The sequence below is a fragment of the Monodon monoceros genome, unplaced genomic scaffold, assembly GCF_005190385.1.
Source record: "Monodon monoceros isolate NGI ecotype Baffin Bay Population unplaced genomic scaffold, NGI_Narwhal_1 Super_Scaffold_18, whole genome shotgun sequence".
Lineage (NCBI taxonomy): Eukaryota > Metazoa > Chordata > Mammalia > Artiodactyla > Monodontidae > Monodon > Monodon monoceros.
The window spans coordinates 176,589,066-176,601,465 of NW_021703774.1; the positions used below are offsets into that span (position 1 = coordinate 176,589,066).

A 12,400-nucleotide genomic window follows, 5' to 3' on the forward strand; every position below is an offset into this window, starting at 1 on the left:
ATCAGGCTTCCTGACTTCAGACTATACTACAAAGCTACAGTAATCAAGACAGTATGGTACTGGCACAAAAACAGAAAGATAGATCAATGGAACAGGATAGAAAGCCCAGAGATAAACCCATGCACATATGGTCACCTTATCTTTGATAAAGGAGGCACGAATGTACAGTGGAGAAAGGACAGCCTCTTCAGTAAGTGGTGCTGGGGAAACTGGACAGGTACATGTAAAAGTATGAGATTAGATCACTCCCTAACACCATACACGAAATGGATTAAAGACCTAAATGTAAGGCCAGAAACTATCAAACTCTTAGAGGAAAACATAGGCAGAACACTCTATGACATAAATCACAGCAAGATCCTTTTTGACCCACCTCCTAGAGAAATGGAAATAAAACAAAAATAAACAAATGGGACCTAATGAAACTTCAAAGCTTTTGCACAGCAAAGGAAACCATAAACAAGACCAAAAGACAACCCTCAGAATGGGAGAAAATGTTTGCAAATGAAGCAACTGACAAAGGATTAATTTCCAAAATTTACAAGCAGCTCATGCAGCTCAATAACAAAAAAACAAACAACCCAATCCAAAAATGGGCAGAAGACCTAAATAAACATGTCTCCAAAGAAGATATACAGACTGCCAACAAACACATGAAAGAATGCTCAACATCATTAATCATTAGGGAAATGCAAATCAAAACCACAATGAGATATCATCTCACACCAGTCAGAATGGCCATCATCAAAAAATCTACAAACAATAAATGCTGGAGAGGGTGTGGAGAAAAGGGAACACTCCTGCACTGCTGGTGGGAATGTGAATTGGTACAGCCACTATGGAGAACAGTATGGAGGTTCCTTAAAAAACTACAAATAGAACTACCATACGACCCAGCAATCCCACTACTGGGCATATACCCTGAGAAAACCATAATTCAAAAAGAGTCATGTACCAAAATGTTCATGGCAGCTCTATTTACAATAGCCCGGAGATGGAAACAACCTAAGTGCCCATCATCAGATGAATGGATAAAGAAGATGTGGCACATATATACAATGGAATATTACTCAGCCATAAAAAGAAACGAAATTGAGCTATTTGTAATGAGGTGGATAGAAGTAGAGTCTGTCATACCGAGTGAAGTAAGTCAGAAAGAGAAAGACAAATATCGTATGCTAACACATATATATGGAATTTAAGAAAAAAAAATGTCATGAAGAACCTAGGGGTAAGACAGGATTAAAGACACAGACCTACTGGAGAATGGACTTGAGGATATGGGGAGGGGGAAGGGTGAGCTGTGACAAAGCGAGAGAGAGGCATGGACATATATACACTACCAAACGTAAGGTAGATAGCTAGTGGGAAGCAGCTGCATAGCACAGGGATATCAGCTCGGTGCTTTGTGACCGCCTGGAGGGGTGGGATAGGGAGGGTGGGAGGGAGGGAGACGCAAGAGGGAAGAGATATGGGAACATATGTATATGTATAACTGATTCACTTTGTTATAAAGCAGAAACTAACACACCATTGTAAAGCAATTATACCCCAATAAAGGTGTTAAAAAAAAAAGAAAGAAAGAAGTTAAAGATGATGCCAACAGATGGAGAGATATACCATGTTCTTGGATTGGAAGAATCAGTATTGTGAGAATGACTATACTACCCAAAGCAATCTACAGATTCAATGCAATCCCTATCAAATTACCAATGACATTTTTTACGGAACTAGAACAAATCATCTTTAAATTTGTATAGAGACACAAAAGACCCCAAATAGCCAAAGCAGTCTTGAGGGAAAAGGCAGAGCTGGAGGAATCAGACTCCCTGACTTCAGACTATACTACAAAGCTACAGTAATCAAGACAATATGGTACTGGCACAAAAACAGAAACATAAATCAATGGAACAAGATAGAAAGCCCAGAGGTAAACCCACACACCTATGGTCAACTACTTTATGACGGAGGAGGCAAAGATATACAATGGAGAAAAGATAGTCTCTTCAATAAGTGGTGCTGGGAAAACTGAACAGCTACATGTAAAAGAATGAAATTAGAACACTCCCTAACACCATACACAAAAATAAACTCAAAATGGATTCGAGACCAGACACTATCAAACTCTTAGAGGAAAACATAGGAAGAACACTCTTTGACATAAATCACAGGAAGATCTTTTTTGATCCACCTCCTAGAGTAATGGGAGTAAAAAGAAAAATAAACAAATGGGACCTAATGAAACTTCAAAACTTTTGCACTGCAAAGGAAACAATAAACAAGATGAAAAGACAACCCTCAGAATGGGAGAAAATATTTGCGAACGAATCAACGGACAAAGGATTAATCTCCAAAATATATAAACAGCTCATGCCACTCAATATTAAAGAAACAACCAACCCAATCCAAAAATGGGCAGAAGACCTAAATAGACATTTCTCCGAAGAAGACATACAGATGGCCAGGAAGCACATGAAAAGCTGCTCAACATCACTAATTATTAGAGAAATGCAAATCAAAACTACAATGAGGTATCACCTTAAACCAGTCAGAATGGCCATCATCAAAAAATCTAGAAACAATAAATGCTGGAGAGGGTGTGGAAAAAAGGGAACCCTCTTGCACTGTTGGTGCGAATGTAAATTGATGCAGCCACTATGGAGAACAGTATGGAGATTCCTTAAAAAACTAAAAATAGAATTACCGTATGATCCAGCAGTCCCACTACTGGGCATATACCCAGAGAAAACCATAATTCAAAAACACACATGCACCCCAGTATTCACTGCAGCACTATTTACAATAGCCAGGTCATGGAAGCAACCTAAATGCCCATCGACAGATGAATGGGTAAAGAAGATGTGGTACATATATACAATGGAATATTACTCAGCCATAAAAAGGAACGAAATTGAGTCATTTGTTGAGACGTGGATGGATCTAGAGACTGTCATACAGAGTGAAGTAAGTCAGAAAGAGAAAAACAAACATCGTATATTAACGCACATATGTGGAACCTAGTAAAATGGTACAGATGAACCGGTTTGCAGGGCACAAGTTGAGACACAGATGTAGAGAACAAACGTATGGACACCAAGGGGGGAAAACCACGGTGGGGTGGGGATGGTGGTGTGCTGAATTGGGCGATTGGGATTGACATGTATACATTGATATGTATAAAATTGATGACTAATAAGAACCTGCAGGGGCTTCCCTGGTGGCGCAGTTGTTAAGAATCCACTTGCCAATGCAGGGGACAAGGGTTCAAGCCCTGGTCTGGGAAGTTCCCACATGCCGCGGCACAACGAAGCCCTTGCGCCACAACTACTGAGCCTGCACTCTAGAGCCCGCGAGCCACAGCTACGGATGCCCACGTGCCTAGAGCCCGTGCTCCGCAACAAGAGAAGCTACCGCAATGAGAAGCCCACGCACTGCAATGAAGAGTACCCCCCGCTCACCACAACTAGAGAAAGCACGCACGCAGCAAGGAAGACCCAACGCAGCCAAAAATAAATAAATAAAATTAATTAATTAAAAAAAAATTTTTTTAAAAAGAAACTGCAATATAAAAAAACAAACAAACAAAAAACAACTAATACTAAACTTTCCTTGGGTTATTTATATGGAAATATGTTAATATAAATGTTTCAGACATTACATGAAGTTTCTAAAAATCTTATATGTTCTGATATAATGTTATAAGTCATAATTCTAGTTATTACTTTAAAATGTATATCTCAGAAACAAGTAGGAAAAAATTTTAAATAAATAAATAAATTAGTAAAAGTAAAAAAAGAAATACCAAAGTTACTTTGCTGATTCCATGTTTTTCTTAAGGACATTCACTGCCCCAGCTCTCTGGAGCTTAAACGCTGAGCTGTTCTTAAAGTTTGCAACACTTGACAACGTGGCCTTGGGAAGAACAGTGTTTCATTATCCTGTTTTCTTTTCCAAATCCCTGTCCTCTTTCTGAAATCTGCCCTGGAAGAGGCCCCGGGTGCTGGGGGAGTCGGTGGGGCACCTGCCAGCCCTCCTGGGTTGTGCCACTCCAGGCAGCTCGACCATGATTTAGAAACAGAGATGAGCTCTGCTCACTGCAGGCGCTCCATCTATTTAAATTTAACTCTGGCAAACGCTGCTCACTTTCGAGTGCCAGACATTGTGCTAATAAAGTGCTTTTTACGATTACCCCTCACTTGGGGGTTTGAGACAAGAGCTCTTGTTATCCCCGTTTTTCCGATCTGGAAACTGCTGATGGAGGGGTTTATTAAACTGCCCACGGCCGCAGGGCTGGTCCATGGTGGAGCCTGGCAGGGAGGCTGGACTCCAGGGCCAGAGCTCTCAGCCCCAAGCCCTGGTGCCTTCCCACCACCGACCGGGCTTGAACCGCATGGCGTCCGCTGCGAGGGCCCGGGGGCGTCAGCCTCGGTGGGTGATGCTGATGAGTGTGCAGTGCCCCCCATCTTAGGCGCCCGCACTGGACCGCCAGAGCCGCCGCCGTTCCCCCTCCCCACCCCCCACCCCCCCCGCAGTTGTGTGTGAAACTCCTGCCTTCATCAAGCAGCTTGAAACAGGGCTGAGGGTTCTCGCAGTCAGGGGCGTCCAGTCCAAGGAAGGCCCGGCTCTGCTCGCGTCACCCTCTCATCGGTCTCAGCCCAGGGGCCCCCTTTCCTGCTGAATTCGGACACCCAGAGGCAGACAGTTCAGTCTCTGCTCCCAGCAGTTCTGTCCTCTGGTTACGTCAGATTTGCCTGCAAGAGCCCCTCAATGCCAATGCCGCCTACCACAACGGCCAGTAGCCACACGTGGCTGTTTCCATTATAATTAAAAGTAAATAAAATGAAAATGCTGTTCCTTGGTCAGCAGGGCTGCGTTCCTTCTGGAGGCTCTAGGAGAGAATCGTGTTTTGCCTTTTCCAGCTTCTAGAGGCAACGTGCATTCGCTGGCTTGTGGCCCATCCTCCATCCTCAAAGCAGGCAGCCTCTCCCTGACCCTGCGTCTGTTGCCACGGCTCCTGGCTCTCCCGTCCTCTTGTGAGGACCACTGTGATGACCTGGGGCCCACCTGGTGATCCAGGCTAAGCTCCCACCTCAAAATCCTTAACCACATCACACCTGTGAGGTCCCTCTGCATGTGAGGTAACAGTTTCACAGGTTCTGGGATTAGGATATGGACGTCTTTGGGGGCCCCCGTTCCACCTGCCACAGTAAATTCCAGCTGACACGGAGAGGCAGGTAGGGCTCCAGCCCACTTCTGCGCTCTGCCTTTTCCCTGCCCTGTGTCTTACCCTGTGAGCCCTGTGGACAGGACGCTGGCAGAAAACTCGGAAGAACAAGGGGCCCCTCAGCTCTTGGGGTTTCAAGGCAGCATGAAAAGAAGTGCCTCTCCCTCTGTCCCAAGCCTCCCAGCCGAGGACATGGCATCTCTGAGGTTCGGGGATTAGGGGTGAGCGTGGAGGCAGCAGGCTCGTCCCTGCCCCTCGTAGAGCGTTTGCGCTGGAGCTGGGGTCCCCGTGAGCGCAGCTGAGTACCCGCCTCTCAGGCAGGCTCACATGCTGGGGATGCTGAGCTGTGACCCAGGCCTTCTTCCCCTGTGGGCCGCCACGGAGGTGGTCGCACCTCAGTGTCGGATCTGCACAACTGCTAATGTCCTGGGGACCCAGGGAGGAGGGGCAGGGGTTCGTTGCTGTGTTCTTCACCAGCTGAAGAGCTGGAACTCCCTCGCGGAGACAGTCGCCCATTTTATTCATTTAGGCAGCGTTAGAAGCAGCTTCTTGCCCAGTGTAAATGTGCCTGCTGCAGAAACAGAAAAAGGAAGGGAGGGCTTTGTTTTAAATGTCACTGCTTATTATTACCTTGTTGGAACGATTCTTTTTTTCTTTTTAATATTTCCACTTTTAATTTATTAGGCTTATATTGACAAAGAAACCATAAGCTCGTTATTTATTTATTTGTTTAATTTATTTATTTTTGGCTGCATTGGGTCTTCATTGCTGCGTGCAGGCCTTCTCTAGTTGCAGCCAGTGGGGGCTACTCTTCGTTGCGGTGCGTGGGCTTCTTCTCATTGCGGTGGCTTCTCCTGTTGCAGAGCACAGGCTCTAGGCGTGTTGGCTTCAGTAGTTGTGGCACACGGGCTCAGTAGTTGTGGCACGCGGGCTCAGTAGTTGTGGCACACGGGCTCTAGAGCGCAGGCTCAGTAGTTGTGGTGCATGGGCTTAGTTGCTCTGCGGCATGTGGGATCTTCCCGGACCAGGGCTCAGACCCGTGTCCTCTGCATTGGCAGGTGGATTCTTAACCACTGGGCCACCATGGAAGCCCTGGAACGATTCTTTTCACCCCCTGCAGACACAACAGGGAGTTCTGCGGGCAAACTCTCCCTTTGGGTTTGAGACGCCTTTCCCTGGAGGGCTGTTGCAGAAGGGCACTCAGACCCCACCAGAAATGACTGTCCTGGGCTTCTGTCCAGACAACCTAATATGCGGGAGTGACCTCCTCCGAGAGACGGCCACTCCTGCACCCATTTGCAGATAAGGAGACCGAGGCACAGCAGGTTCCTGTCTTGCCCCTGCCCACGTTCAAGCCCAGGCCTGTTGGACCCCAGAGCTCGAGGACCCCAAGGCTCCTCTCCAGGGCCTAGTAGCCTGAGGGAACTGGGGGCCCCGGGGGGCTGCTCCGGGCTCAGAGAGCCTGCCTGTCGTGGAGACACTCATGGGGACTGTCTGGTTGTGTCAGGGCTAATCTGTCCCTGCTTCAGAGGCTCCGAGGAGAACTGGGTGGTCCCTTCCTGGCCTCCTTCCTGGATCCGGAGTGGCCCCAACACCCCACCCCTGTCCAAGGTGGCACATGGCACCCAGTGCCACCAGGAGATGCTGTTTCTCCCCTTGAGCAGGTCACCCCACTCTTTTATATATATATATATATATATATATATATATATGTATATTTATATATATATATATATATATAATTTATTTATTTTTGGCTGCGATGGGTCTTCGTTGCTGCACGCAGGCTTTCTCTAGTTGCAGTAAGCGGGGGCTACTCTTCATTGCAGCGCGCAGGGCTCCTCCTTGCGGTGGCTTCTTGTTGCAGAGCACGGGCTCTAGGCACGCGGGCTTCAGTAGTTGTGGCACGTGGGCTCAGTAGTTGTGGCTCGCGGGCTCTAGAGCGCAGGCTCAGTAGCTGTGGTTCACGGGCTTAGTGGCTCCGTGGCATGCGGGATCTTCCCAGACCAGGGCTTGAACCCTTGTCCCCTGCATTGGCAGGCGGATTCTTAACCACTGCGCCACAAGGGAAGCCCCAGTCACCCCACTCTTAAATAAACTAGTCACCCTGTGGGCGGATGTGGATGTGTGGCCTAGTGGAAAGTCCCCAGGCAGCGTCGCGGCACTTCGGAGCACGCGGTCAGGGCGGAACGCATCTCACCACCGGCCCTCGGAGCGCCCTTGAGCACGTGGCAGGTCGTGCCTGCTCTGGCAGTTTCTGAGACAAAGGGAGCAGCAACCAAGCTAGAGTCGGGCTGGGGTCGCCCCCTGCTCAGATGGGCCCCAGTGTCCCGGCTCGGACCTCTGTGCCTGGGGGAGGGTGGAAAGAGCCTGGCCTTGCTGGGTTGCTCGGGCTGAGGGCGGCCATGATGCTAGTTGAGGCGAAGTGTCTACACAAGTGTCCCCGTCCGGCTGGAGTCTGCAGTGGCCCGCTGTCCACACAGGGCTACGTGTTGGTTCAGGCGTGATGGGGCACCTGCTCTCGTGGGGCTCCCCAGCTGGGAGGGAGGCAAACATCAGACAGGCCATCAGACTGGTTGGATACCCTGAAGGAGAGGAGCTCTGTTCTAGAAAGAGAGCGACGGGGGGTGCCCGAGCTGCCGTGAGAGGGTGGACCGGGCTGGGCAATGGGGCAGGGGCGGCGTGGGGTCTGTGGGGTGGAGGTGTCTGTTCCCACGAAGCTGGGACCAATTGCTGGGGACCCTCCACCACTGTGGACTGGCCGCTCTACGCTCTTGGATGTTGGGGGAGCCTAGTGATGTTGCAGTGGGTGGTGGGAGCGGAGGAGGCGCAGGAGGTGAGGGATTTGGTGGGAGCCTTCCCAGCATCTGGGAGCTGACGAACCGTGGACATGGCTGGAGCTGCCCTGAGGTGCTTCTGACCACCCCATCCCCAGCGAATGACCACAGACCCCAGAGTGCACTTTCTGAGCCAAGGGTCAGGGAAGGGGAGGCCCTCAGCAGCACGGGGGTCTGTCCTTGTCAGTTTCAAATTAGGTCCCAGGCCCTCAATGACCTAGTCCGTCTTCCAACTTTCAGGCACCTTCCCGTGGTGGCCAGCCAGTGGTAAATAAAGACTGTGGGCTGTGAGAATAAAGATGTCACCATCTCTGAGAGGTGAAGAGGCTGGTGTTTTGGCTATAATTGAAGTTTTCACGACTTTTAAGAAGTGACCAGGGACTTCCCTGGTGGTCCAGTGGTTCAGAAACCACCTGCCAATGCAGGGGACAGAGATTCGATCCCTGGTCTGGGAAGATCCCACCTGCTGTGGGGCAGCTAAGCCTGTGCGCCGCAACTGCTGAGCCCACGTGCCACAACTACTGAAGTCCGCGCGCCTAGAGCCCGCGCTCCGCAACAAGAGAAGCCCCCCCTCGCCGCAACAAGAGAAAGCCCGCGCGCAGCAACGAAGACCCAGCGCAGCCAAAAAATTTAAAAATTTAAAAAGGAAGCGATCACTGTGTCTCCTACCATGAGTGACACTCAGGATGGCGTCCTCTTGTGTCTAATGCTCATAATCAACTTCTTTGTTGTTTGAAACCACTTTTGATTAGAAGTTTCTTCGGATTTCTACCCGAAATGAGACGTGATTAGCCACGTGGTTGGTGGGGGGGCTTGCACAGGAGACAAAGCAAGGGTGTGTTTCCATCTGTTCTTTTTTTTTTTGGCGGTACGCCAGCCTCTCACTGCTGTGGCCTCTCCCGTTGCGGAGCACAGGCTCCGGACGCGCAGGCTTAGCGGCCATGGCTCATGGGCCCAGCCGCTTCGCGGCATGTGGGATCCTCCCAGACTGGGGCACGAACCCGTGTCCCCTGCATCAGCAGGCGGACTCTCAACCACTGCGCCACCAGGGAAGCCCTCCATTTGTTCTTTGAACAAACGGTCAGTGTTGCAATGCCCCGAATTCACTGCCCCCGCATCCCTGCCCCTTGGCCAGGGAGTTCTGGCGGGTTTCCTCTTGAGGGGGGGTCTTGTCCCTCCCTACCTCTCGGCTCATGGACCCCAAGTCTTCTGTCTGGTCGTGGGTGAGAGGGTGCTGGCTGGCACTGGGGCTGGCATGATGGGGACAGGCAGGGACGCCTGGAGACCCTCGGGGATGCCCACCTCCCCTTCCTGCTCCCCTGGAAGCGGCCCGTGTGGGCCGTGTGGGGGCTGTTCCCAGGGTGGGCCCAGGCGCTTTGCATGCCACGGATAACCGCTCCCGCTTCTGCCTGCCCACGCGCTCACCACCCTAACAGCCACCCACTGCCCCAACTTGTCTGTCTTCCTGGTCTCTAAACATCTTTTGTGGGGGCCTGTCTCCATGGAGCTGGGACATTGGGGTTCCCGGGGTGTTAAAAGGTCCCTGCAGTCAGCGCCGGTCAGGCCTGGCCAGGGATTTCCTTGAGCTCAGCCCAGAACCAGGCTGCATTTGGGATGGTGGTCCTGACCACGTCAGTGGAAAGGAACAGTGCTGCGTCAGGGTCCAAAACAGCACTGCTGGCGGTAACAACCGCACTGCATGCCTCCTGCCACCAGGCAGGAGCCTCGGCACCTGGCTCGTTTCATGCCAGCCCCATGGTTACCCCGTGAGGCAACTTGTTTATACGAGAAAAGCTGGGCTCCATGAGATGAAGTCAAGGGACGGGAGGCCAAGGCCAGTGGTAGTTGGGAGCCCGTGACCAGGAGGGCGGGGGCAGAAGGGATGCTCTAGGGTAGATGTTCAGGACTCAGGGGCATGGGGAGTGCAGAGAGGTTGGGGCAGGGTGGAGGGAGAGCAGGACCCCCAGGACAGTGTTACAGGAACGTGTGACTGTCTACAAGGGAAACTGCTGGTGTGGGAGGTGGGGAGCACCTGGAGACTCCGACCATGGGCAGGGCCGCGGGGATGTTGTCGGAGGGCAGATCCGCAGCTCAGAGGAGAGCGCTGGTCCGGTGGGCGACACTGACCGGGAGGGGAGCCTGACGGGACAGACGCAGTCCCACCTGCACAGAGGGTAGGAGGACGTGGGCTGAAGTGCAGACAGTGGCTCCAGGGGGACTTAGGACCACGGTCAGCGTGGCAGCTTGGCCTGACGGTGCATGTGACGCTGCCCTCTGACCAGCATCGGCAACGCTGGAGCCAGGGAGCTGGGGGGTGGGGGGGTGGGGCCGGGGAGGGTGGAGGAAGGTTCTTTAGCGGGGCTGAGAGCAACTTGGTGGGGCAGCTGTGTGGCTCCAGTGGCACAAGTAAGGCCAAAGCATGGACAGTGCAGATTTGTCCTTAACCTGCGGAGGGATCTGAAAGCAGGTTGGGGGCTGGCCCCGAGGGGCAGGACTCACTGGAAGCACCCTTCCAGCAGACGCTGCCTCTCCCGGGGAATAGAGACCCACGCTTGGGTGGCCACCAAGATCCCTTCGGCTCTAAATGTTTCCGTAAGTGAAGGAAACGCCCGCTCACTAACTAGAAAGGTGAACACTCAGGGGGCTCCGATGTGCTGTCGTTGTGATGTCCTGGCAGTTAGCAGGATGGTCTGTGCTGTCTAACCAAGTGTCTTCCAGCATCCTCGGTACTGCTGATTTCTGCGCCCTCCCTGCCCAGCCCGACCCGGCCGCCTGGCCGCCCTGGGTCGAGGCTTCCCTAACCCGTTGTCTGTGCTCCGCAGGCTGTGTCATCACCATCTCTGGGCGCGTGACCTTCACCAGCAATAAGTCCATGGAGATCGAGGTCTTGGTGGATTCCGACCCCGTGGTGGACAATTCCCAGAAGCGCTACCGGGCCGCCAGTGCCTTCTTCACCTATGTGTCCCTGAGCCAGGAGGGCAAGTCTCTGCCTGTGCCCCAGCTCGTGGTGAGTGGCCCCTCTGGCCCGTGTGTCCCTGGGGGCAGCTGGCCCGCTGCTGGGCCAGCCCCCTCGGCGCTTGCTGGGCTCCCAGGAGAAACGGAGCTACATGAATCCATTCTGGGCAGCTGGGTCCGCTCAGCTCCTGAGGGGCCAGCGACCTTGGCTGCGGGGCAGGTCAAACGTGAGGCCCCGTCCCCGTGGACTGTGGGGGAGGGACTGGGCAGACAAGGTGAGAGGCGCCCCTTACGAGCTCCTTGCCGTGGGATAAGCACGCCGCCTTGCTGGTCCTGGCACCGTGTACAAGCTCTGGGGTGGGGGTGAGGACCCTCCCAGGGTGGGCTCTCGGGGAGGCCCTGGCCTGCATGTCCTGCATCATGGGGCCAAGCCAGAGCCCCGCACCTCGGGGCTGGGCGTCTGGGCCTCGTGGCCTCTCCCGGCCCTGGCTCCCCAGCCAGGCTCTGCCCTGGGTGTGCAGAGAGCAGTGGCAGGTTGGCGGCCGCCACCAGGAGCAGAGCTGGGGGCTCTGGCCCAGGCGTGGATCCTGGCAGGTCTCAGCCACCAGCAGGGTTTGCTTGGCTGCCGTCCTGGGCTCCACAACCCAAGAGGCTGCTATTGGAGCTGCGGAGGCGGGGGCGGCGGGGGGGCACAGGTGAGTCACTAGCATTTTCTTAATTTGGAAAAGAGAAGGTTGGATTCACTGAACATGTAAGGGTTTCCCTCCCTCTCGCCCCCGGCCCCCTCCTCAGCTCTCGGCGCCCGCGGGCCCCCAGCGCTCAAGGCCACAATCCCCGGAGACTTCCGGGGCTCCCACCCACTCACACCCGCCGCACGCCAGACCCCCATCCACGGTCTGGCCTCGTCCCTGCCCTGCCTTTCTCCAAAGCACCAGCCCCCCGGCTTGTGGGAGCTGCTCATTTGCCGGTTGTCCCTCCCCCACTGGACTGAGCTTCACGAACTGGAACACGTGTGCTCCTAGTGGCTCACTGGGGCTGGAACAGTCTTGGCACTTAGTGGGTGCGGTTGGGAAAATGCATGAATCCTGCTGTGTGCAAGGCCTGAAGCCAATCCCAGGAGGAGAGACAGGCGGCGTGGACGCTCAGGGGAGCCGGGGGAGCGCGCTGGGCTGGTGGCCTCCACCTGGGGTGGACGTGAAGTGGTGCCTGGGGAGTGGGCAGGAGCCCCCAGGAAGGCCAGTGGGGCAGGGGGCCGTGTTGGGCGGTCGTGGGAGCTGTAATCCCAACACCTTGGCGCGTGCTAGCTGTCGGGGAGCCTGGGAGTCGGGGAGCCTGAGGCGGCCAGCGTCAAGGCGGGGCGCGGGGAGGGCAGGGTGGCGAGGAG

The 12,400-nt window shown here is 53.4% G+C and overlaps 1 protein-coding gene across 2 annotated transcripts in view; it reads left to right on the top strand.

Annotated features, from left to right (window-relative positions):
• ACOT7 (acyl-CoA thioesterase 7) overlaps positions 1 to 12,400 on the top strand; it is a 90,683-nt gene that overhangs the window by 63,390 nt on the left and 14,893 nt on the right. For both annotated transcript variants that reach the window (XM_029229794.1, XM_029229795.1), the window contains exon 8: positions 10,884 to 11,068. In XM_029229794.1, the coding sequence (XP_029085627.1) occupies positions 10,884 to 11,068 (185 nt within the window). The remainder of the gene's footprint in view (positions 1 to 10,883; positions 11,069 to 12,400) is intronic.